Below are 25,634 nucleotides of genomic sequence, written 5' to 3'. Positions count from 1 at the left end.
CCAAATCCGGATCGAAACGCACACGCGCCACATTGTTTCTTGATCTCGTATACTGGTACGTGTACTTCGAAGTAACTTACTAACTTATACCATTTTCCTGTCCGCTGCGACTCCCTGGTCTGCGAGAGGTGAGAGTTCAGTGTGTGCGCACCATGTTCCCTCTTGGTACTAGTAGAACCAAATATTACATGTACTGCACCCCCCCCCCCCCCCTCCTCTCAGCCCGAGAGCCTTCAACTTTTCAAGGGACAAACAAAACAAGGACTGAAGGTGAAGGAGGTCGAGTCGGAGAGGTGCGTCGAGCTGATCATGGTGATCTGATGTCGCCATGAGGCATGATACAACCGTTCGTTATCCGGTTATTGTTGGCACCAGGGAGTTGTCAAATCCCTGTAGTTTACGACCGCTCGAGCTGCGCAACCGCCAAGCGCGCATGCACGAACGATACAACGACTATCCAGGTTACCACGAGTGCTCATACATAGACAGACTCTGGTCTACCGGTGTGCGGTGTTTTGCCCTTTCTTCGCCAGTGCAGTGCTAGTGGACTGCAAGCGGATATTATGCATCGGACAAGTCAAAAGATGCCATGCTTGACACACCGAGTGGGCGGCGATATTTTTCATGCTACCGAAACTGTTTCACGTAACGGTCGTTGCTGCGTTTATCCTCGAAAATCAGATTGCGGTATTTTTGGAAACTAATTATCCGCGTCCGCTGAATGAGAGCAGGAACAGACGGTGTTCACTACCAAGGGGGTGGCCTACCGGTATTTGCTTGCTGCGTCTCTAGTGTTCCCGCACTGAGTGAACAACTGACGGATCGGGGATCGGTGACGGCGGCCTGGCCTGGGTCACACTGGGACTGTCACTGGGCTAGCTAGCCGAGCCTGTGGACTGCCGATAAATGGGAATAATCGTAAGTGCCGATCTATCGAGAACTAAAAATAGTTATGTTAGCTCAGTATTGGTACTGGCATAGTATAGTGGGAAATCCCTGTTACTCCCTCATAGATCTACGAATACACTGTTTTTCTGAGCCGTCTAGTGCCACCAATGAGACCGCTAAGCGGCTTTTAGCTAAAACGAAATCAATGGAGGGTGGTGGGGAGGGGTGCTGGTGCAGCTAGATCGACTGCAAGAAGAAAAAAAGACATCATGCTAACGATTCCAGATGTACATCACGGTAATCACGGGTAATAGAGAGGTTAAGATGCACGTTATTTCTGACTTGAAAGTTCAGCTCGAGTTATTTGGCTCGCGAGTGACCTGCAGCTCGAGTCGAAATGTGGAGTTTTACGCCAAATTTGATGTGAAATTACGCGTCACGTCGGAAATAACGTGCATCTTAAGTTCCTTTCTTAAAGGGGGAAGTTAAGGCAAAAACTAAAATTTCACCAGTTGTAGTCTTCGGGGTGCTGAGTCGAATGGTCTTGGTCCGAGAAAGCTGAGACGCTCCCTTCCTACTTGAATCCCAATCGAACTCGCGCACTTCCACCGAAACTGGGTGACTGCGCCCTACTAGATGGGGATTTGTATGCAAAATGTCACTAAAAGCGCCATTTCGTTCTTATAAAAGCACGGATGACCGCGATTGGCCCATATGTTGTAGTCTTTTGGACGCTGAGTCGACTGGTTTTGGTCCGAAAAGGCTGCGATGCAGCGTTCCTCCTTTATTCCCAATCGAACATGGTTGAACAAGCGGTCACGTGCTCCTGGGTGCCCAAATCACCTGGTCGCCACGCCAGCAGGCGACAACTTTCACACCAAGGTTCAACTCGAGTGACAGGACTGCACCCAAAAAAGGTCAAAGAGGCTAGTAAGTTGTACCCTGCAGGCACGGTGACCAGGTGACTGGTGTACGCAGGAGCACGTGGCCGCTTGTTCAACCATGTTCGATTGGGAATAAAGGAGGAACGCTGCATCGCAGCCTTTTCGGACCAAAACCAATCGACTCAGCGTCCAAAAGACTACAACATATGAGCCAATCGCGGTCATCCATGCTTTTATAAGAACGAAATGGCGCTTTTAGTGACATTTTGCATACAAATCCCCATCTAGTAGGGCGCAGTCACCCAGTTTCGGTGGAAGTGCGCGAGTTCGATTGGGATTCAAGTAGGAAGGGAGCGTCTCAGCTTCCTCGGACCACGACCATTCGACTCAGCACTCCGAAGACTACAACTGGTGAAATTTTAATTTTTGCCTTAACTCCCCCTTTAACCTCTCTAATGCCTTACCAACGGTGTGAATGACTTCATGAATACCCAATCAGTTTGAGGAAAAAACCATACTGTTTTGGCATAATTATTGCATGACATCACTCACATGCATGGCATCATTCACATGCATGACATCGTTTACATAACCTTTATCATAATAGGAGGATATTGTACTTTACCATGCAGTTGTGCAGTACAGCATCGCGGTATGGCGCATCGAGCAGCAGCAGCATCAGGAGCGCAGCCAGTGTTCAACAACTCAGGCATCCAGGCCAATGTCCTGGCACAGGGCGTGGGCATCTCGGTGAATGTGACTTCGCCGACGAGAGATGATGATGCTTTTTCAAGGCGTAAGCAAGTACTCAGAACCATTACTGTCACTTCTCTCAGTGCCATTCCCACTGCTGGCGTGCTCTTCAATAGGATACTACAGTAGCAGAGATTCCAGTGATAGTTATGGTCTAGACCAAGGCTTATGGTCAAACAGGCTAATTGCATGCATAATTGGTCAAGAGATAACGGTGTTGCTATTGAAAGCGTTGGTATGATTAAGTTCTGTGCCTGTCATGCATCAGGAGCGCAGCCAGTGTTCAACAACTCAGGCATCCAGGCCAATGTCCTGGCACAGGGCGTGGACATCTCGGTGAATGTGACTTCGCCGACGAGAGATAATGATGCTTTTTCAAGGCATAAGCAAAAGTACTCAGAACCATTACTGTCACTTCTCTCAGTGCCATTCCCACTGCTGGCGTGCTCTTCAATAGGATACTACAGTAGCAGAGATTCCAGTGATAGTTATGGTCTAGACCAAGGCTTATGGTCTAGACCAAGGCTTATGGTCGAACAGGCTAATTGCATGCATAATTGGTCAAGAGATAACGGTGTTGCTATTGAAAGCGTTGGTATGATTAAGTTCTGTGCCTGTCACTGTGCACACTTCTTCGGCTGTGGGAGAGCAGTTTGTCGTTTGTTACAAGGAGTTTCTTCTACATTCTCGGTCCCCATTGGCCCATCTTCCTTTACAACAGTACCCAGTGGCTGTGCCCGCTGTGTGAAGTACATATACTTTGAAGTACTATGTATTCCTAATGGTTCTTAGGGGGCGTCGGAAGGTAATTCAGGATGGTACGGTCAACCATCTGAGGCACACTTTGCTTTTTGGGAGGGGATCACTCCGATATATGTTTTTTTTTGAAATTTGGAGCTCAAATACGTGTATTTTGTTGATTTGTACTGGGGCAAATAGTGATACAGTCAATACCGTAGTGAACGTAGCGTGTCCGACGTCCCTGGAACCTCTTCAACCTGCTAGCCAGCTGAGAGAGAGAGAGAAAGAGAGAGAGAGAGACAGTGGGTGCGATTGATGGGTGCCATGCATGTATTTTGCCATGCAGGAGATTTGTCTCAGCCTGCTGCCACCGCACATTCTGCAAGACGTACCAGTACATCAACCGGTTTGGACTGTCCGACGTGTGAGCAGCCATCCTCACCAACACGACCATACCAAGAAGAAAGAAAAGCAACACAGGCTCAACAAACAGCAGACCCAGCTCCGACAAGCGAAGCATGGCAGTGCAGCCAGCAACAGTTACAGACGAGTGCAGCCCGACATAACCCGTACGGTGGGTACCTGAACCGTCAGGATGTGCCAATGCCGATGACTGTCGACGGCAGCAATGGCATGGACACGCACTACCCGGGTGCCAGTGTGCAGCGGATGTCTAGCAACAGCTCTCAACACAGCCACACTCCTTACCCTGTGCAAGTGGCAAGTAGTAGAGACAGCCTACAAGACCGTGTGCACATTCCGCCAGAAGGTACAAGTGTCGATCCTGAACCAGGTACAGTGTGAGCGTGTAGTCACAGAAACCCTAACAGATGGCACATCTGCCGACCGGTATCAGTGATAAACTTGTGTAAAGCCACAAAGCTTCCTGTAAGGTGGCTGTTGCAGACTTGTCCTTACCAGCTTTCATGATGAACCCATGCGTATCCTCATTCTCTTCATCCATACATGTACATGTCCATGGTATGTGTCATCAACATACACCCCAAGTTAGCATGACTACCCTGTCTTAACATGTTCACCGTGCACCGTGTCCTCTTCTCTGTGTTGGCATGTACATGCTTTGCACGCACTTGAAAGAAGGAATCAAAGCACTTCTGCTGTAACTCAGAGTTTCACAGGTTTTGCCGATCATCAGATAGTAAACGGTGCATGCTTTACAGAGCCGCCGGAAGCAGTTGTTGATTGGTCTGGCAGTGGTATACCGTATAGCCTTTCCTACATTGTGTGTGATATCATGGCGGGTAACACATGCCCTCCACAGCAGCTAATACATACTGGTGGCCAAAAAGTTGGTCCGGTGATAACCTAACCAACCGGACCGGTTCCGGCGGGCCTGCTTTATTATAATCATGTACATGTGCCGGTATACATGTACATTAGGGAGGTTTCGCTCTACGTAATTACGTATGAAAATCCGTATGTCGTACGCGCCGGGGAGCGAGGGCAACTTTCATACGTAAATCTCTCTACGGATTTCCGTAGGAAAGCTCTTTCCTACGTTGGGTCCTCCGTAGGACTTTTTGAAATTTTTTCGCATTTGTCCATGGCAACATTCAAGCCGCGCGAAACACAAGGTACACACACCGTACACCACGTGCATAATATCATGGAAAACGCGGTTTCGGTTCATGGTGCATACGGTGGGCGCATGCAGCCAACTCGTCTCCAAAGCAACAACGCATGTTTAGCAGTCGTGGAGAAATCATGTAGAGCGAAACCCAACAGCTCTGATTTTTACGCATGAAAATTCCGTGCAGTACATACGTTATTTTCATACGTAATTCCGTAGAGCGAAACCTCCCTAATCTCTGCATAATCATGTACGCTGTACTGGTCTACACTGCAGGACGACGGCGTGTTCTCATCTGCTACTGCCCGCCCGCTGTCCCCGAACTTGGCTGTGTGACGTGCGCCGAGCGGTGTCCGGATGATAACGATGGGTATGCGGCCACTGCTGATCAACAATGGGTGGAGTTATTGCACGAAAAGGTATTGGGACACGACACTACACCACACTGGTCCCAGTGTGATTTCTGCTGAGTTTGTCATTCGTGTGGCCGGTTGACCTGGCTACACCCTTGCTTCATGGCTGCAGAGAGGGAAGTGTGTTGCTTTCTTGCCCTACCGGTATGCCATCATCAGTGCTACACTGTGTTTTCAGGGCCTTCCCTGAGCAAAGACGTACTAAGAGTCATTCACACAAGTATACGGTTGTGTCTGATTGGTTGTCTGGCCTGTGTAGGTTCTGAACTTGGCTGATGCTCTGCGCGATGCAGGCGTAGACGTACGGCTGGACCAGTACGAGATGGATACGGACACAGTCGGTGACTGGGCTGATTGGCTGGAGCAAGAGTTTCGCCAATGCGACTATGTACTGGCTGTGTGCAACAAGCACCTCTTTCCAGCAACGGCATGCTCAAGCGCAGGATCAGCAGCTGGGCATCTGCCGGACCACAAATGCTCCAGCTTGCAGACGAAGTACCTAAGTTCAGCAGCTTCGAGGAGAATTTCCAGAACCGGACGCCGTAAGAATTTTTCACCTGTGCAGCCAGGCAAAATGTTCACTTTAAGCAAACAGTTTTAGCACTTCAAAGTTCATCCTCGTACTCACACCCAGTTGTACAGTACTAGTACATATGGTAACTGTGTGTGCCACAAAAAAACTAATGAACAATGTTTGATATTGAGCATTCAAAAAAGCCCAACAGAGTAAGAGTAGGCCTGTGCTTAGAATGCAGCACTGCAAGCTCTCCAAGTTCGTTGATTGGCTGTTTACCTGGTTACAGCCTTGTGATGTGCGATAATTCGAAGAATTTAGAGCCCGAGGGTTTGTGAATATTGAAATGAACATTTGCACTGACATCAGATGCAGGAGTTCTGAATATATCGTGTGATCATGTGTTAGTTCGTACCCTCCCCACCGATGAGGATTCCCCAGTGCATACCCTCCCTACCGATGGGGTTACCCTGTTCTGATCAAGGCACTTTGTTTGTTTGTTTGTTTCCTTGATTCATGCCTCTGACACAGCTACTGTGGTGCCGCTGCTGCTTGACAATGAGCCAGATACATCCATACCATTGATCTTGCATGGTGGCAGTCGTTATGTACTCCATTACCCGCTCGATACAAGTGAGACTGGAAGGGAATTCACCCGTCTGCTGGCAAGGCTGACCGGGCAGAATCGTCGCCCACCACCGCCAGTTGGACCAGCTCGTCAGCTTCCCAACCTACCTCTCGAAGACGACTAGACAGCCTGGCGGCCTGGGAGTTCTCAGACTGTCAGTCGGCGCTGCACTGTAGTGATTGCAGAACGGGCGGCCGTGCGGTGAGCAGTGTCACCAAGCCTTCTGTCATACTGAGGTTTGTTACTGGCCATGTCTGGTGCAGTCAGTCGAGATGCAGACCGAATGCAGAGTCTGCCATACCACCAGGCCAGGGGCATTGTACTGTTGGTGCCTACGAGCTGTTTTGTGCCATGAGATTTCTATCATCCGGTCACAGTACATGGGACACCACTGTACATGCTAAATTGAACTGTGTCCACATTGTCATGCCATTGCTGTCCTCGGCAATAAAAGCATATGCACAAGTGGGCAAAAAATCGTTTTTAGCAACAAAAAACTTGCAATCTCACATCTCAAGTTTTCTGATGCCCTACCGAGAGTTATGCTTGAATCGCTTCTGTATCATTTCTATCCTACAGAATTTTAACATTGAAATAATTATAATAATTATGCACTCAATCTTTGTAACACCTAACTAGTTAGCATCTTAAACTTTGAAATTGAAATATGAGTGTAGAATGTTGACTTGAAGCTAGTAGTAAAATATATTCAAGAATGTTCTGAATCTCATAATATTGTGCGTTTGACATAGTTCTTGTTTGAAGTTGTTTCACCTACTTGAACATGTATGCCTAAAGCAAGACGGGGATTGTAGCGACTGGTCATACTCCTGTGTACCTTTTGAGGATGTGCAAAGGGCACCGTACAGGAACATGCCGTCATTAAAATATAATTGTAAAGTCGGTGCTGTAGAATTGCAAAGTCAGCTCATCGTTGTTGACGGTAGGGTGACACCCAGCATGATTGCACTGAGCCGCGCCGAGCGTTGATTGAAGCTGGCCAATGCCTCGCAGTACATCTCACCAGTGGCGTGAGGCTGCTGCTTCTTGAGCCACAGCGACATCATTGCTTGGAACGGAGTGCAGTTCTGTTCACGAGCCACATTGCTGGCCGCTGTGGAACCTAGCAATGGAGGCACAGTAGTGGCAAGACAGCGGATACTCAACTACTGACAACTAGTCATCCAGAAAAGGCAGAAATGGGCTAACTGACAACAATTAGAACTGAGTGTCTGGTACACATCTCTGACAGATTGTAACTGTGCATGCCATTCACATGGGTCAAACCGGCGTGTGTTGGTGTGTGTATTCCCATGCATGGCCAGGGCAGATTGATGGGAGTGTATACTAAATATGGCTGTGGTACATGATAGCTCCCAAAGTAACCCTTGGTGGACAGTGCTCGAAAAGCAGTCAAATTGGCAGAACCATGCATTGAAACCTTATGGCAGGGACTTGCTTGAATTCTGCTCCATTTCTTTATCCACATAATGTGAAACATGAAACATACCAGAAAAATCCAACCAAAATCTTCCAATATATTTTTCAACAAACGGCGAGGAGACAATAACAATTTTGTTTCAGTGTCCTTTTGTACAACGACGATTCCTGATGAGTGCTGTACGAAAACTTGTTTGAATCCTAATTTTTCTCTACACTATTTCTTCCTATTTTCATCGTTTTATTGCACATTGTCTCCACCGTTTTACATTGGATGAATAAAGTATACACAAATGTCGATTCTGCTTGTCTTATTGATTGCGGTTGTCAATTTAGTTTTTTATCGACACTATCCACCAAGGGCTATTTCAAAGTCCGTCTTACCGATGGGGAAGTGCTGCTGCAAGAGAATATTAGCCAAGCGTCGTTGATCATCGCCATCCAGCACACCCGACAGCTTCACGTAGTACTCATCCAGCTGCGCTTGGTTCATGTCAGTCAACACAAGCGCCGCCGCCGTCTTTGTGGTGCAAGCGTGCTGGTCCAGCCACCGCTGGGACGGCGATGGGGATTGTGACAGGGTTGTGGCCATCGCCGTCGTACCTGTCACAACAACACCACAGGTCTGTCCCCTGCTTTTGCCGCCGCATCCAGTGTATACATGTACAAGGCATATTCGGCTACTGCCAGTACCGGGGCAAAATACTTAGCTGAAATTTACCTAGCGCTCTGACTCACTGCCTCAAAGACAGATGTGACCACTGGTGTATAATGAATAGGTTCGTACTATAGAAGTGCAATACTCTCCAACTAATCATTCTCACTGTTTAATTTCTATCATCATACTCCTGTCATTGGACACATTTGCCCATTTGAATCTCGAATGCAAATTAACAATAACAGCAGCAGCAACAGCAACGACAATGACGACGACAACAACAACAAAAACAACAACAACAACATATAAGCACTCTGCTGTTCAACCCCGGCTTGTATATCCCGTGTGTGCAAGTGCACACGACTTCTACACGCATACAGGTCAACATGGCTCAAGATTTCGTGGTGCAGCTCAAACCTGGAGAGTAGTAGGAGTGTGAGATAGAGTTCTGTCACCCTGCGCTCAATGCAGGCCATGTACGTGTCTGGTCGCCCCGTCTCCAATTTAAGAGCCGCTGAGGCAGATTCTAAAAATAACACTCCAGCATAGAGTTCTTTGCATTTACAAGCACCAGTTCAGCGGCGTGACCTACAACTCTAGTAGATAGTGGTGGTAGTGGTGGATATAGCAGCTCTCAAGCTGGTCTCAGACACTGATCTAACTCAAATCCAGAAAATGCACAGACGCACTCAACGCATCTCGTAAAAAGGTTGCTCCACTCGTTTCTGGTTCACGTCACACGGAACTAACCTTCTTGCTCCGTGTTGGCATCGGATGGCTGCTCAACTACAGTTGCTTTCCGTTTTCTCTCCAGCTGAATTTCAACAGTAGAACAACAGCAATTAAACATGTACCCATGGACATGCCGGTACATACACTGGAGAAGTCATACCTGGACGACAGGGATGCCTTTTAAAGTGGAAAGTACACTCATGTTTTGGAAATGCATGTAATGAATATTGATGTATGTTTGCAATGAAGAGTACAGTCGACGATACTACACACATCAATAAATTTGGCAAGAGGATACACACCTATAGCCTGGTTAAGAGGTACTGCCCACACTTGCACTTGAGTAATGTTACCTTCAAAAGGTGTTCGCATAGATGCGCCGAGCGATGGTCGACTGCACAGATGATGTTGTAGAGGTCAACACCATGGCAGTCACACTGTGCAGTGTGAGCAATCCAGTAAGATAGGGTGCCGTGCACCAGACTGCTTATGCATGTCTCCTCCATGTGATCAATAATGATCTGCAGCGCATTGTGCTCCCCCGCATTGTGCCGAACAAGACGAACCACTGCCCTAGCCAGTTCATCTGTAGGGGAGCGAGCAATGTGAGGCCAAGAAACAATACCCTCGTAATTCAAACAAGCATACATGTATGTCTGTGTTTCCATGACCTAAAGTGGGCCAATTATTTTTTTACTCCCCCCCCCCCCCCTCTCAGAAAATTAACATAGCCATTGGGCACGGCTAAGATGGCTATTCCACTAACAACGGCAAGATAATGAAGAAATCAGGGCCATGGTAGGTACACGTATGATACCCCATTGTCAAAGCATTACTTGAAGTCAACGCTCGCAGTATTGATGTACAGTTGCATGCACGCTATAACGTTAGTGGCACTGAAACATCGATTTTCGGCAAATTCAGTGCGAAATTTGTAAGTTCGGTGCAATTATCAGCGATTTCTTGGCAGCCATTGATCTCGGCGTCTTTTGCTGCTGACCGATTTCGGAAATACCTAAAGTCGCAGTCGCCTTTCGCTGTATAATGCTTACAGAAATTGTACTTGAAAGTACAAGTATTTGCATGCTGTAGAGGCACCAAAACATCAATTTTCGGCTAATTCAGTGCGAAAATTGCATATTCGGCAAAAAGATCGGTGATTTCTTCAAAATCATTGTTTTGGGCAAATTTTGCAGCCAGCCGATTTGGGAAATGCCTAACTACGACTGTATGTTTCGTCTTGAATAGGGGAGGGGGGGGGGGGGGTAATTAATTCATCTTAAAGACATCAACCAATATTGGTTTCAGACCAGGGCCATCCTCAGAATCCTGGGGATGACCCCAGGATGACTTAGCCAGTGATAGTGGTTGATTTTTTTGTTCAAAACATTGCAAGACAATGCAGTAAGGATACCATGGATGCATATTCTATGGTTTGTAGTGAATGTTGCGTTTGCCGGGCGATAGCGGTCGGGAGTTCCCTTCGGGGACGGGCACGATAATTTTTTTTGTAATGAATTAACCCTTTAGGGGTCATAGTACGGATTAATCCGTATGTCACACATGCAGTGCTTTGATCACCAATTTTCGCCAATTCTTTGGCTTTTTTTATTGGATTTTCAGCAATTCGATTCTCAAGACAATTTTCTACTCGAAACCTGTGTTTTCTAGGTAGGTTGCACCTAAAAGTTTTGAACTACAGCCAGTACAGGCACGAAGAAAAAGTTGACGTTCAACTGTCTCAGTATGCACCAGCTCATGAGTGCAGTAAAATTCTGTTTTAGATTTGGGTCATTCTGTCACTCTTTGTCGGAAACTATGATCAACTCTGTCACTACAGATCACATTACCAGAGACTATTGGCAATCTGTTTGGTCCGTTCTGACCTTGGTTTTGGGTTTCCGTCCATTTTGCAAGCATTTCCCACATTTAGAGCAAGGGCTGACAACCTCACATTGTCAGATTGAGCTCTGGTTTTCTCTATTGGATTCCTTTTTCTGCCCTTGTTTGGAAAATTATAGGTGTTATGTTAGTAATTGTGAACGGTTGTTCTTATTTGATACTTTTTAATACCGCCTCAAATTTGACGAACAATCCTCAAAACAATTCGACCCCTAAAGGGTTAAACAAAATAATGGAGTCGTGATCGTGGGTTGCAGTGGAATTAATTAATTTATTTATTTATTTCTGCACCTCGTGGCATGTCAAGACAGCCAATTGAATTGAGGAGAGGGTGAGACCAACCACGGAAGAAGAGAAAAAGAAAATGAAGAGCACGTACACAAAGTGGGAAGGGATTAGCAACTTACAAAGCAATGGGATGCTAATTTGCTCACCCTTAGAAAGGGCCCACGATAAAATGTTTTAGCCCAAAACGGTAAAATGATCCTGTGAACAGTTTACCTCTTTGGCCTTTGCTGAGGTGTACTTGTACTTCTTGCGCAAACTGTCCAAGATTCCCAATTTCCCGGGAAATGTTTAGGCCACTGCATTGAGAAACGTTTAAAAAATGACACATGAAAGAGGGTTGAACCGCTACAAATACATATGATTGTACTAGCTACAGCATTTGAGATGAGAATAAAATGCAATCTGTGGTTATTGAGCGTCCCGCAACGTGTATGTCATATTCTCATTTCTTGGCAAGCTGCTGTAGTACATGCGCAGTATAATTGCATCAGCAGTATGTCATATTGCTGAGTACACATGTAGATCTACTAGTATGCAGTTTAGGCTATGATTGAGGAACAATGCAAGAGAGTTGAACCACTACAAGTCCATATTGTATTAGCTACAACATTTGAGATGAGAAAAAATGCAATCTGCGGAGGCACTGTGCTTACTCACCCATTCTGGAATATGCTTTCATTGATGGACTGATCCATTGCCTTCTCAGTCTAGTCACTTGTACGTCATGTACTTCACTCAGCATGTGACACCGGGGACTTTGAATGACATCTCCAAACAATGCAGGAAGGAAAGTCCCACGAACCTGGATACTGGGTCAAAAAGCAGACATCCCGGTAGATGAGCATACACGTTACAACTAACTTGTAATGTTGCGTTTTTTGTACGGTAGGTGCGCGTGAACTGGATTTCATCAAACATGGCGGCGTCTAGCCACAAAGAAGCAAATATTGTTCATGCATCAACACACAACATTCTTCATCAATGGCAGACTTGCACGTCGATGCGTTGCGAACAATTACCTTGCCGAACGGTTCCTCTGCGTTATCAGTAGATCAGTGCATGCCTCGAAATCGGTCCGTCATCAGCAGAGGTTCCACGCGCACCGCAACACACACCTTCGTCAATGAGTGTCCTTTTCGCCTCTCCTCATTTTCTTATACACATTCAAATAAAACACCGCGCAGACTGCAGCTGCAGCTGCAGGCTAGTCCTAAAATAGGCTATAATTATTTAGACGTAGATTTACATCATTCTGTTCACAAGTTGGTGTCATCATCTCCAAAGCCCCTGTAGGCTATGTCCCGCGATGTTTTCTCCCAGTTTCTCTGGCATGCACATGGCGTCACATCACCAAGATCACATGCGGACCGACAAACCTGTACACTCTGCAAAGAGGCTTTGACGGCGAAGCTTGTCAGTTGTTGAAGAAAAGTTATCTGGTGATGTCCAGGTCACCTGCATTCATTCAATGATTCAGGTCCTGCGTATGATCGTTACTACCCTGTGTCAACTGTAAAACGAATACCTTCATGTAATAACGTACTAATTAGGCACCACTGCCCCCTGGCCCTATGTCGACGTACCTTCTAGCTTCTATTTCCCTTTAGCACCTACGTGGGAAAGATTCAAGGCGGAATTTCACAAGTAGACGCTAAGAAATCCAAAACGCCTAATCACGTTTTGGTGGTGTGTTTCCATAAATCCTCCTGGGGAAGCTGCAAACTCCCGGACCGGCGGTCCCCTGAATGGCCTGATCCACACCACCATGGTCCACACTACACTCATCCACACTACTACTACACACTGCCCTGCAGCCTGATCCACACTACCCCGATCCACACTACCCCGATCCACACCACCCTGATCCACACTACACTGATCCACACTGCACTGCTCCACATTAGTACCCCGATCCACACCACATTGATCTACGCCACCCTGACCCATACTATACTACCCTAATCCACACTACCGTGATCCACACCACTCCAACACCACACCACCCTGATCCACACCACACCACCCCGATCCACACTGCACTGCTCCACATTACCCCGATCCACACCACATAATCATTGATCTACGCCACCCTGACCCATACTATACTACCCTAATCCACACTCCCGTGATCCACACCACTCCAACACCACACCACCCTGATCCACACCACACCACCCCGATCCACACCACTCCAACACCACACCACCTTGATCCATACCACTCCAACACCACACCACCCTAATCCACACCACCTTGATCCACACCACTCCAACACCACACCACCCTAATCCACACCACCCTGATCCACACCACACCACCCGGATCCACACCACTCCAACACCACACCACCCTGATCCACACCACCCTGATCCACACCACTCCAACACCACACTAGTCACTACCCTGATCCACACTAGCTCTTTGAAGACATGGAGGTGGGTTGAAAGTTGAAACGTAACCCAACCCCAGGCCTGGGCACACGTCATGGCATGATGGGTTGTCTTGCATGGCGAGGTGTGTGGTCGTGTCTACACTTCGATACTGTTTTTCCAGACGCCCAGCTGCAGTATTCTATTGATGCTTCCCAGTGTTCGTGCCAACACGCACATACATGACGTCATTCTCACCACTACAATCATGTTTCCGTCTGATGTACCCATTTACACCCTTCTACTCGTTCTCTACTAAGGACATAGGTCTCAAATACAATAATACCGTGACTGGCGTGAGCGTATGCGCACCTATGGACAGTATGTATGGTCTCTCTGGGCAGTCTTGCTATTGCCACACCCTTGGGTCAACTGCAGAGCGAGCCATTCCTTGCGCTCTCTGCTATTCTGGCCTCGTCACCATGGTCACCGCTCTCAGTGATGCGCCCACACGATAGGATAGGAGCACACACTCAAGAAAAATACAAAAGAAGGAGAGTTGAAGGAATTGAAACAGGCCCAGAAAGAATGGCAGGAAAGAGGCCGAAGTGAAGGATAGTCACAGAACAGGGGTGGCAAAGACAGAAGTTCGGAAAGTGGAAACGCAGGGTTCAAGGAACGAGAGGCATAGTCACACACACAGTCCCGGAGAGAGAGAGAGAGAGAGAGAGAGATGAGGGAGGGGGGGGGGCAGATGGAGGGTTAAAGTAGGAGAGAGAGAGAGAGAGAGAGAGAGAGAGAGAGAGAGAGAGAGAGAGAGGGGGGGGGGGGGAGATGGAGGGTTTAAAGTAGGAGAGCGAGAGAGAGAGAGAGAGAGAGAGAGAGAGAGAGAGAGAGATGAGGGAGGGAGGGGGGGGGCATATGGAGGGTTAAAGTGGGAGAGAGAGAAAGAGAGATGAGGGAGGGGGGGGGCAGATGGAGGGTTATCAACTTAAATTAGGAGAGAGATAGATAGATAGATAGAGAGAGAGAGAGAGAGAGAGAGAGAGAGAGAGAGAGAGAGAGAGAGATTGAGAGAGAGAGAGAGAGAGGGGGGGGGCAGATGGAGGGTTTAAAGTAGGAGAGCGAGAGAGAGAGAGAGAGAGAGAGAGAGAGAGATGAGGGAGGGAGGGGGGGGGGGGCATATGGAGGGTTAAAGTGGGAGAGAGAGAAAGAGAGATGAGGGAGGGGGGGGCAGATGGAGGGTTATCAACTTAAAGTAGGAGAGATAGATATGATAGATAGATAGATAGATAGATAGAGAGAGAGAGAGAGAGAGAGAGAGAGAGAGAGAGAGAGAGAGAGAGAGAGAGAGAGAGAGAGAGAGAGATTGAGAGAGAGAGAGAGAGAGAGAGAGAGAGAGAGAGAGAGAGAGAGAGAGAGAGAGAGAGAGAGAGAGAGAGAGAGAGAGAGAGAGAGAGAGAGAGAGAGAGAGAGAGAGAGAGAGAGAGAGAGAGAGAGAGAGAGAGAGAGAGAGAGAGAGAGAGGGAGAGAGAGAGAGAGATAGAGAGAGAGAGAGAATGCGAGACACGGGGCGAGAGGCACAGACTGGAGAGACACAGAACGTACGGATAGCCGCACAAGAAAAAGGTTGTTGTTGTTGTGCTTATATTTATAGTCGTTCAACCAAACAAGCAAACAGGCAAACAGGCAAACAGGCAATGGTGCCTTCTCACAAGCAATGGTGCCTTCTCACAGGCAATGGTGCCTTCTCACAGGCAATGTTGCCTTCTCACAAGGAGACGACTTAGATGAGGAGAGGGCAGAAAGAGAAGGAGGAGGGGAGAAAAAAGTGCAGAAAGATGGACGCAAAAGGAGAAGAGAAACGGCGCTGAAGCACATCTGAATCACCTTTGCAATTATGCCATCGCCTAGTAAGGTTTTTAGAACACGAGTAAGGTCCAGTACCTATAATTTCATGGTTGATTGTACTCAAGTGTACTCTTGCCTTGGTCTGGACGTCTGAATCAGGGAGTCGCCAAATACTGGCACATACATATGTATGTCATTAGTTTCCGACTTCCTGGTTTGATGTAATGGCGCCATGCCAGTGATGGACTTGGTCTTGGGAAGTAACACGTCGATGTTAGTTTGTACTAGTACTAGTACTAGTACTACAGTCTACAGTGCTGGCAACTGAAATCCGACCCCCTGAGCGGTGGGTTCACATTCTTTGCGATGTGAGCGCACCGCTCAGGGGGTTGGATTTCAGTTGCCAGCACTGGACTAACTAAGCAGTAACTAACGAGTTACAGTACGTTACCATGGTTACTTCTCCCAGTCCCGGCCTGTTGTTATGTTGTTGTTTCCCTGTTGACAGTGTTGTTCTGTAAACAGGTAAAGCCAGTACCCATGACAACTTGTTTTTGACTATGCGGCGCCCAGCAGCCAAACCTTCATACACACATGCACAGCCGGCCTGCGCGCTGTAGCTGTCAACATGGTCAACCTGGTCAATAAGCCACCGGTGCACCGCGGAACTTTTCAAGTCAGTGGATCGCAGAGTGACAATTTTAGATTGATAAAATCATCATCAAGTGTAACTGGAAATAGTGTCGCGGCTGTGGATCAATCGTATTTTGTTAATAACGGTTAGGTGAGGTCATCAGGCCCAGATTCTGAGCCGACTGCAGTTGAGAATACCAGTCGTGGAATATTAGTACTCGTATCGCCGGTTGGGTGCCCCAGTTACGAAGACAATTTCTTCGGACTCTCCAAACGTGTGCATGTCAGGAATTACTGCTGGCGAAGAGCCCATGAGTGCCAGGAGCCGCTAGTTGCACTCTATTCAATGGCCGCTAAAGCAGTGAAAGCTGTGAAAAAGGAGAAAGCAGCTGCAGCGGCTTTGTCCAAGACTCCATCCCATAGCGAGTAAGGGCTACGAATGTTTACTGTCCTGTCTCTAATAAATGAGTTGACCCTGATAATGCTATCGAGTTGCACCCTCAGATCTTCAGAACTATTAATTTTCTGGCTGGGTATATATTGGTTTGATAGGGATAACCTATTGTCAATCAATAATAATAATAGAGGAGCTTCGTTTCCCTGTTTGTCGCTGACGAGCTCTTCTGGTATGGGTAACTGGGGGTGGGGGTATCGGTAAGTATGTAGGGGTTTCTGGAATGATGTCCCAATGAACTGGCCATAAAAGCAGATTCCAAAAGACCAAAACCAATCACCAGTTTTCAAATCTTATGCTGCCATTGAGGTGGTCAACCAGGCCAACCGAACACCCAGCAAGTCCCTTCCGGGTAATCTGTACACCACATGAAATTCGCGCCTGGCGCGAATACTTTGATTACGGTGTGAGTAGGTGCTGTCCGCATATGCGACACTTATCACTGTTGTGGAGCGGTGGAAGCAGTTTGGCCTGGCCACACAACCTAGCCTTTCATCGTGACTGAGTATGATATGGAGGGTAGTCACATGATATGGAGGGTAGTCACATGATATGGAGGGTATACACATGATATGGAGGGTAGTCACATGACCTCCGCAGCAGTAAACACACGTTGGCGGCCAACATGTTGGTTCTACCACGGCCTGGCCATCCGCACCGGTTCTGCTGGGGCTGTGTACATTGTATATGGTAGAAACTTACTAGAAAGAAGGAAAATATGGTAGCCTGCTTGTCTTGTTCATCTTTCATTCACGTACTATTCATAAATTTGAGGGAGTTGAAACGGCAAAATGTAATAATGTAATGCAGGGGCGTTGGACACGGTACGGTGACTATGGTATTGACCGCACCACTTTTTGCCCCAGGTACCCCCCCCCCCCGTGAATCAATAAAATACACTGATCTGGGCTCTAAATTTCCAAAATTTCCGGCTTAGCCACCCCTCCTCCACAAGCAAATTATACTTCAGATGGCTGACCATACCACACTAAAATACCTTCCGATGCCCCTGTTTAAATGTGTGTGTCTAAGTTGCTGATGCCGGTGTTGATGTTGATGATGTTGATTAGGCTGAGCATCGGCAAGCCGGATGCTGTCACCAAGTATGACGTGTGGCCATACTGGAGTGATGCAGATATTGCAGCAGAGAAATGGGTGAGTGGATTTAACTCGGATGGAGCGCCACGGATTTTTTAAACGAAAGGACCTCGAAGGGTTACATATACGATTTGTGCTAACTGTTGCATGTTGTAACTCACCAATATATTATTGTAATCGAGTTGTCAGTGTTGGACAACTGCGGATAACATCGTCATGTGAACCTTAGGTCATTTCTTTTCAAATGGGTGAGTGTGAGCAAGGTCGGCGACGAGTGTTTGTTGGAAATTGTGAGACAGCAATGCAATGATGTCTACCGGACTGTACGCACCCTGTCCCATTCTTACAGTAGAATACGATTGCCAGTCAGAAATCTTGCAGAAGATGTTAATGCTATGGAGGAGTTGCAACTGCAAGCTTTCATTGAGACAATGTCTCATGTATAAATGCCACATACTCGTATACAAACTCAGGCAAAACGGAGCCGCCAATAGCCGAGCAAGAACAGATGCCCAACTCCCCAAGCTGTGAAGATGTGCTTGTTTGATATTTGCTCACATGTGTAGGGCTATCAACTGCTAGCGATGTAGACAGCACACAGCACAGCATGTGCATCCAGTAGGCCGAGGATGCACTTGCCACACATGATGCTCTTCAACCTTGTTATGGGTAAATGTATGGATTTGATTGGCCAATAATAGATGGCTCTGTGATACTGTGCATTATAGGATTTCTCTCCTGGAAAGACTACCAAGGATAAGGCCAAGAGTCCAACGCCTTTCGCGGCTGTACCATCGGTGAGTCTTGACACTTGCCAACTTCATTTATGGAATCTTCTGAGTCTGAAAAGTACAGGCAACAGATGTCCTGCCTTGCATGTTGAACGGCATCTCACATCCCATCAGTATCACTGTCAGCATGCAAGTCATTCCTCGTAGCACGGGTGCATTCTATTTGCAAATCTGATACAAGAATGAAGAGACTGGTTGGACATTTTCTGGCTGATTGCTGAGCTGATGTTCACCACTTGATCAAGTCAATATCCTACACGTTTTGTATCTAGATCTATCCCAGCATTGAAAGTCATTTTTGTTTCATAGATTCTTGCCCTTGCACCGCCGATTTCATTCTGCTTTCAGGGTTTGTATGAAGATCCACCCAGCGACCGCTTTGTCTTGCCGCCCGGGCTTGAAAATGGGAATGTGACATGGAAACGACCGTCGGCGTATTTGGCTGATAAGGTACAAGTTTGAATGCGGGATTAAGTGATGTATGACCTGGTTCTATACTCGTACATGTAATTTTTGTCAGTCTCTGCTTGCTTGGGTGGCTTTGCAGTAGGCAATTAACACACAAGAAATGCAAGCTTTTAAAATGATTGGAAGTAGCCCTGTTGCTTTTAAATGTGCCCTTAGCATGGTGGTGTGACAGTTAACATTAACTCCGCTATGCTCTCTGGTGTTTGTACCTATAATAGGCTATATTGTTGTAGAAAAGGCGCAGTAACTCATGAATCATGATGCTGATACTGCTTGGTCATAGGCCTTTTGGTGCATCAATGTGTTAGTGTATCAATTTAGCATGCTACTATATTAGTTATATTAGTGTGGTCTTGAAGCATTGTATGCGCTCTCGGTGCGATGACTCGTGTCCGTTGCAGGGTCCGCCAGTTGTGATATCACCAGACAACATGGACACATGTGACCTGGTTATGCAGAACACGCACTTGCTACACGACCCGGTGAGTGGGCATAGCGAACAATCCAATCAGTCTGAGTGTGTGCATTAGAGCTTTGGTGCAGTGCAGCTAATGCGCTCTCTCTCTCTCTTTCATAGTGGGCTCCTTGTCTACATTTGTTCTTATCTACCCCCCCCCCCCTCCCTTCACCCAACACCTCTATTCTTTCTTACTTTCACGCTAGGCTTCTTCCAGGCTTGTTCTGCATCACACCTTCATCCCCTTCATTGAGTCACCATTGAGTCACCATTGTAGAATAATTGGCATGGACAATATCAAGGATAGCCATTGTTATGACCGCTATGAAAGACGGCCACGGGACCGGTTGAAGCAGTTTCTGATTGGTCCGGCCATACCATATTCCACATAGCCTTTCATAGCCATCGTTCATGCTTTGCATGTGATTAGGCAGGTACATGTGACCTCTTCAGCAGTCAATACCCTTTGGCGGCCAAAGCGTTGGTCCGGTCATGGCCTGATCAACCGGACTGATTGCGTCCGACCTGAGTCGCCACGATTATCATAATGTGCAAACATCATAAGGCCCTTTGCCATGACAATGCTTGTGTTTTGTATCAGAATGTTTTCAGATATTGCAATCAGCGGGCATCCCCTGCCACATGCATACACACACAAACGCTGGACAAAAATCAAGATGATGATTTCGCGTATCGAACTGCACGTTCCCTGTATGATCATGCCTGCTATACAGATCCTCAGCGCGGTGATCACTGAGCTGCAGCTGATGTTCAAGTTATCCCTGTGCTGCGGCAAACCCGCTGAGGCCGTGCCGTCCAAGGGCACAGGAACCCCGGCAGGACGGTCCACTGCCAAGCAGCCAGTGTCACTAGAGCCGCCGCGGTTCGGAGTGGACAACTGGCGGCCGTGGGATCATATCTACCCGCGGCCCAAGGGTAGCACCACCGCTCAGTACAACCCAAGTGGAAAGTACGCCGTCAGGCTGTTCTGGCTGGTAGGTAATTGGCATACGGTATTGTCATCTCAGTATTGTACAGCCGTGCTTTGCACTCATAATGGAGGCGTGTCAGGCTTAAAACAATGGTCATATTCAAGGTACATGTAACAACTTGCTGTGGGAGCAAATAGCCTCTCATGCTCAAAATAGATTGGTTCCATTGCAGGCAATCAGCGTGGCCAGGTAGTTTGTCGCTTTCCTTCTCACACTTCATTCGTCTCCGGCAAGGCTGACTGGATGTGTCTTGCAAGAATCGTAGCGAGCTTTGCTACTTCTGTGCACTTTATGTTTGGAAGTATATCGCGTAGTATAACTCTGTGTGTCTATAGTAGTACCTGTAGCAGTATCTATCTGAGTCCTGTCACACGAATTATGTATGTTGGGGAGTTGAGACTCACATAGTGTGTGCGTTGTAGGGGAGTTGAGACTGACATAGTGTGTGCGTTGTAGGGGCGTTGAGACTGACATAGTGTGTGCGTTGTAGGGGTGTTGAGACTCACATAGTGTGTGCGTTGTAGGGGTGTTGAGACTGACATAGTGTGTGTGTTGTAGGGGCGTTGAGACTGACATAGTGTGTGTGTGTGTTGTAGGGGTGTTGAATGTAGGGGTGTTGAGACTCACACAGTGTGTGCGTTGTAGGGGTGTTGGAACTGGTGCGGCAGGTGTGACCAAAGCCGTACCAATAATTTTGCCCTCAGATGGTGAGCCAAGGAAAAAATTGTAACATGGAAATTGTGGGCACAAGTTATGCGATCGAGTCCACCAACTAAACCAGATTTTGAACAGTCAGACGTGCACAGTCTAGCAAAAAACTGACAAGGAGTACTCGTACTGAGACATTCCAAAAGTCAGCTTCAGCACTGCTCGATAGCGCTAACCAACGGCCTTCCAACTTGGACGGTTCATGGATATTAGTGCTGATTCCAAAGAGGGGAAGGCGAGCGCCATCGAGCCGAGCACAAGCTACATCCCAAGGCTTCATGGAATGCTGGCCTGGTATGATGACGGGCCGGCAAGACCAGACAGAAGGGTCAAACCACATTTCGACAACGCAAAGCAACAACCACCCAACTTGGGAGGCTCAATATTATCAGAGATGAAAATGCTATCGAGCAGTGCTCAAGCTGACTTTCATGCCGTGGAATGTCTCAGTAGTGAGTACTCCTTGTCGGTTTGTGCTAGATTGTGCACGTCTAACTGTTCAAAATCTGGTTTAGTTGGTGGACTCGATCGCGTAACTTGTGCTCACAATTTCCATGTCACAAATAGATTTGTCTTGTGAGATTTTTGAAGCAATAAAATATAGGCTACTGGGCCCAATTTCCCCCCGGCCGTGTTCCTAGGGGAGTCTCCGCACCACGGTATTAGAGAGGTTGCGCACAACGAAAATTCGTAGCACCGTAACGAAATTTTTTAACGAAAAAAGCTAACGAATATTCGTAAAACATGAGGTTGCGCACGACGTGTGAACTTTTTCGTAGTGGGTTGACGCGACGGCCGCGCGGGTGCGAAGAGTCGAGACAATGAGTTGTAAAATATCAGTAGTTCAGTACTCCAGGTGACGAAAAATATTTTCGTAGATCTGCTCTGTTTCGGTCGCGTTTGGACGGATCTTCGTAGCAACTTTCGTTACTTGAACCCGGACGGTCGAAATCTTACGAAGTTTCGTTGTGCGCAACCTCGTGTAACATGTGACTGTTGTTGTGACCGTGGTAATGTGTATCATGTGCCTGTTGTTGGTGCGCCCCGTTTGCTAGGGACACTGGCGCAAGGTGATTGTGGATGACCTACTGCCTGTGAATGAGGACAACTTGCTACTGCTGCCCGTCACACCACTGCTGACCGAGCTGTGGCCTATTATACTCAGCAAGGCGCTGCTGAAGATTGCTAGCCTAGAGTAAGTCTGCGACAGCACGCGGTGAAATTCAACGCTCGTTTCCAAGCAGGTTTGCCCTGACACGCCCAATCTATGCTGGGTGTGTGTGTGGGGGGGGGGGGGGGGGCTGGACTCAGAGTAATGCTATCTGAAGGTGCTGTGTGCTTTATCTTCTGCACTTGGGCCCTGACTGCCTGTGGGTGTCATTGGTATCAGCTTGAGTTGTATTCGGTCATGGCTCCCCTTGAGTCGCACCACTGACTGCTTGTTCCATGTTTGGTCTTGCTTGACTGCGCCGTGCTACAGGTATGCACGCTTCAAGACGGAATTCCCGGATCCACACTATTTCTCCGCTATGCACATGCTGAGTGCTTGGTTGCCAGAGTACCCTCAAGCATAGTGAGTTGAAGACTGCATCATTGGCACTGGCATGCTTCTCATTCCTCAATCGCAATCTATGGAATCCGGTCTGTGCACACCGAGCAGCCAACAATTGATTTAAAGCTGACGGGGGAGATCTCAGTGTTTGCCACACGGCTCTGATTTCTATGCTGGTCTTGAAAGCTTGATCTACACAATGATTGCATGTATAATGAGGGGCTGTGCGCTGGTAGTCCAAATCGTTTAGTAAGTGATCCCGCGCAGTTTGACTACAGGAATAACTATGCAGACTGGTTTAATCGGCGGCGTATTTGTGTGCTGTGTGTCGTGTACGTGCGTACGCAATGATGCTACATGCGATCCTACCAACAGTGACAAGTGGTGCATCAAGCAAAACAAGGAGTGGATCTGGGAGTTTATCCAGCAACGGGTACCCTTCTCGGATGAAGGTCCATACCAGACCCCCAATTCCACGCCTAGTCTGCAATCTCCAGAATCGAGCCAGGATAGCCAGGGAGAACTTGCTGCTGATCCTGCAATGTCCACTGCAGCTGATGGTGCTCTGTCACCACCCGAGGTGAAACCAGCCAAGAATGGCAAGCCAACGACTGCACGGACTCCCAAGCCCACGGACGGCCTGGCAGCGCAGTCTTCTGTGAACACCGAGAAGGATCCGTTTATGAGCAGCCTCGGTCTCTTACTGAAGGATCCCAACAAACTGGTCGTGGCCGAAATGCCGTGGCCACCGAAGGAGAAGCGTGCCACATCCAAGGCAGGGCGCGAGAGATCAGTGGTGAGCAATTGCATGAACCTTTCAACATACAGTCGACTCCTGATATAAGGAGCACCATTGTGCAGGGGAATTACTCCAAAAACAAGGAGTTCTTTATAATTGATATACACTCACATCAGACAAGCAACACATCATGACTGGCATGTGGCCCATGACAGTATGATTGCACTTAGGTTACGTGAGGCCCTTCAAGATTTGGTTAGTTATAAATGAGAACTGTTCGCTATATAAAGGGTCAATTTTAAAACGGGTTCAAACAGGGACATGGACACTGGGTCGCTACATCACGAAATTCGCAGCGTTATTCGCTGCACGCGAGTTTGTTATAAGTGGAATCGACTGTAGTATATATACTCATCTGTCCGCTTATCCGGGTGGTCCAGGTCTGGGCATTTTCCATAACCGTTGAAATGTTTCTAACTCTGAGTCACATACGTTTCTATGGGGAAGGGCATTAAAGAGATCTGGCACAATATGTCACCATTTCCACAAAAAATGCAAAAGAGTAGTAATATTTCCACTGAAACTACCCGTAGGGTGCCCGGTGGACCAAAGTGCCCATAACTTCGAGGTCCGGTTGAGAGGGATATGAGTGTATATCGAAGTACCACAAGAGCGCACCACCGCCACCTCTCTTTCTGGTCGTGTTTTCGGAGGTGGTGTCCTGTTGTGAGTCATACAGCACGTACCTTGCACACGCATTGCACACTGTGCAGTCAATCTGTACACAGGTTATTTTTGAGCGAATGGGAGATCCACACAAGAACATGCTAACTAATAAGGGTCACCATAGCTATTTTCAATGGTTCTCAGGCCATGCAAACTTAGGCACACTCTGTCATACGATGTTCCTTTCCCTGACTGTTAAATCAAGGTGGGGCACTCTCGCTATACTTTATGGTACAGTGTAGTACGTGTTATTGTCATAGGCTACCAAGCAGGAAGCTAGGCATGCCGTTCAATATGCCACGTGATGTAATCATGTGTGTGTGTGTGTGTGTGTGTGTGTGTGTGTGTGTGTGTGTGTGTGTGTGTGTGCGTCCGTCTTTCTTTTCTTTCTCATTCTCCTAGCTTTTCTTTCATTCTCCTGGGTAGTTACCAACAGCCAGTGTATGCCGGATTATGTGGTGTGGTGTGTGTGTATGTCGAAAAAGAAAAAAGAAAAGAAAAAAAATGAAAAAAATGGAAAAATGAAAAATAGGGATTCGCTGGCCAGAAAAAGTCACTTCAATCAGCTGTGTGGTGGATACCAGGCTAAAAATAGTGGCGGTCAATTCTTCAGCCTTGCAAGCTGTTGAATGGTGCAATCCCAGCACGAGTTGCTATGTCTAACATAGCTGTTCGCTATCATCGCTTCCGCGATGGGCAGGTCTGAGGCTTGAGGTCTGAGGTCTGAGGTGTGTGTGTGTGTATGCGTATGCGTATGCACATATGGATGTCTGTGTGTGTGCGTGCGTGTTAGTTATGTATTACTTAGAGCAGCACTGAAGTGTACATTACAGGCCATTCAGAAAAAGATGAGCGCTGGCTCTGGAGAGCTCCCGTGTTTGGTGATTTTGCCAGTGCCGCGAGATTCGATATTGAAAAGGGTCCGAAAAAGGTACCTCAACTGGGATTTGAACCGCAAATGTACTGTTCTGCAAGTGGAGTGCGCGGGTTGGATTTTCTTGGCTTTTCCCCAGTTCAGTGCTTTGGGGGCAAAACCTGGCGAAATCCTATTCTTGTTATGGCTTGCTCTTTGGAGAAATAGACTTCAAAAACACAATTGGAAGAGCATTCCATGGGGGATTGCCAAAAAAAATTGCGACGAAAACTCAAAATTTGACCCATTTATGGCCAAAAGCTAGGATATCATCTTTTTCTGAATGGACTGTAGTTTTGTGATGAAGTTGGTATTTAAAATATGCTGCTACTGGAGTGCATGTTGCGATTTCCAGTGCGTTTTCAAAAGGCCAGCAGAAATATGCACAAATGGGTTGTTTTATGCATTCGTATCCCAGTTATGAATGCAATACAGCTCATTGCTATGCTCG

General features: G+C 47.4%; 3 protein-coding genes across 6 annotated transcripts in view; 2 read left to right on the top strand and 1 right to left on the bottom strand.

The window, feature by feature from the left end:
- Window positions 1–656: 656 nt before the first annotated feature.
- On the top strand, window positions 657–7,097 carry LOC135830951 (uncharacterized). 2 transcript variants are annotated; one of them, XM_065343180.1, is made up of 6 exons: window positions 657–918; window positions 2,405–2,568; window positions 3,613–4,059; window positions 5,134–5,276; window positions 5,530–5,812; window positions 6,316–7,097. In XM_065343180.1, the coding sequence occupies exons 2-6, from the start codon at window positions 2,427–2,429 to the stop codon at window positions 6,534–6,536; spliced, it is 1,236 nt and encodes a 411-aa protein (XP_065199252.1). In that variant the 5' UTR covers window positions 657–918; window positions 2,405–2,426; the 3' UTR covers window positions 6,537–7,097. The 2 variants fall into 2 exon arrangements, with proteins under 2 accessions (XP_065199252.1, XP_065199253.1); XM_065343181.1 differs by lacking the exon at window positions 657–918 and having other exon boundaries at window positions 2,497–2,568; window positions 2,794–4,059.
- On the bottom strand, window positions 6,939–12,914 carry LOC135830952 (uncharacterized). Of its 2 annotated transcripts, none has more exons than XM_065343183.1 (7): window positions 12,452–12,914; window positions 12,090–12,234; window positions 11,646–11,728; window positions 9,596–9,828; window positions 9,261–9,324; window positions 8,237–8,455; window positions 6,939–7,535 (listed from the first exon to the last, which is right to left on the bottom strand). In XM_065343183.1, exons 2-7 carry the CDS (start codon window positions 12,125–12,127, stop codon window positions 7,336–7,338), a joined length of 837 nt encoding a protein of 278 aa, XP_065199255.1. In that variant the 5' UTR covers window positions 12,128–12,234; window positions 12,452–12,914; the 3' UTR covers window positions 6,939–7,335. The 2 variants fall into 2 exon arrangements, with proteins under 2 accessions (XP_065199255.1, XP_065199254.1); XM_065343182.1 differs by having other exon boundaries at window positions 12,090–12,241; window positions 12,452–12,912.
- A 3,440-nt stretch (window positions 12,915–16,354) lies between these two features.
- LOC135830949 (uncharacterized) overlaps window positions 16,355–25,634 on the top strand; it is a 40,739-nt gene continuing 31,459 nt past the window's right edge. The window contains exons 1-9 of one of the 2 annotated variants that reach the window (XM_065343178.1): window positions 16,355–16,711; window positions 17,810–17,894; window positions 18,566–18,634; window positions 18,977–19,078; window positions 19,498–19,578; window positions 20,288–20,548; window positions 22,309–22,448; window positions 22,734–22,826; window positions 23,181–23,601. In XM_065343178.1, coding sequence (XP_065199250.1) covers window positions 16,632–16,711; window positions 17,810–17,894; window positions 18,566–18,634; window positions 18,977–19,078; window positions 19,498–19,578; window positions 20,288–20,548; window positions 22,309–22,448; window positions 22,734–22,826; window positions 23,181–23,601 — 1,332 coding nt within the window. In that variant the 5' untranslated portion in view covers window positions 16,355–16,631. The remainder of the gene's footprint in view (window positions 16,712–17,809; window positions 17,895–18,565; window positions 18,635–18,976; window positions 19,079–19,497; window positions 19,579–20,287; window positions 20,549–22,308; window positions 22,449–22,733; window positions 22,827–23,180; window positions 23,602–25,634) is intronic. The other variant, XM_065343177.1, reaches the window with a different exon arrangement.

This window comes from Sycon ciliatum, chromosome 1, assembly GCF_964019385.1.
Source record: "Sycon ciliatum chromosome 1, ocSycCili1.1, whole genome shotgun sequence".
NCBI classification, from domain to species: domain Eukaryota; kingdom Metazoa; phylum Porifera; class Calcarea; order Leucosolenida; family Sycettidae; genus Sycon; species Sycon ciliatum.
This window is presented reverse-complemented; position numbering and strand designations above follow the sequence as displayed.

Excerpts from the sequence above, each read along its gene's own strand:
- LOC135830951 (XM_065343180.1), top strand. The coding sequence starts at position 2,427 with ATGGCGCATCGAGCAGCAGCAGCATCAGGAGCGCAGCCAGTGTTCAAC. Across the intron at positions 5,277-5,529 it reads TGGAGTTATTGCACGAAAAG|GTTCTGAACTTGGCTGATGC; the intron begins GTATTGGGACAC and ends TGGCCTGTGTAG. Across the intron at positions 5,813-6,315 it reads AATTTCCAGAACCGGACGCC|CTACTGTGGTGCCGCTGCTG; the intron begins GTAAGAATTTTT and ends CCTCTGACACAG.
- LOC135830952 (XM_065343183.1), bottom strand. The coding sequence starts at position 12,127 with ATGGATCAGTCCATCAATGAAAGCATATTCCAGAATGG. Across the intron at positions 11,729-12,089 it reads GAAAGCATATTCCAGAATGG|TGGCCTAAACATTTCCCGGG; the intron begins GTGAGTAAGCAC and ends TTCTCAATGCAG. Across the intron at positions 9,829-11,645 it reads CCTCAGCAAAGGCCAAAGAG|ATGAACTGGCTAGGGCAGTG; the intron begins GTAAACTGTTCA and ends GCTCCCCTACAG.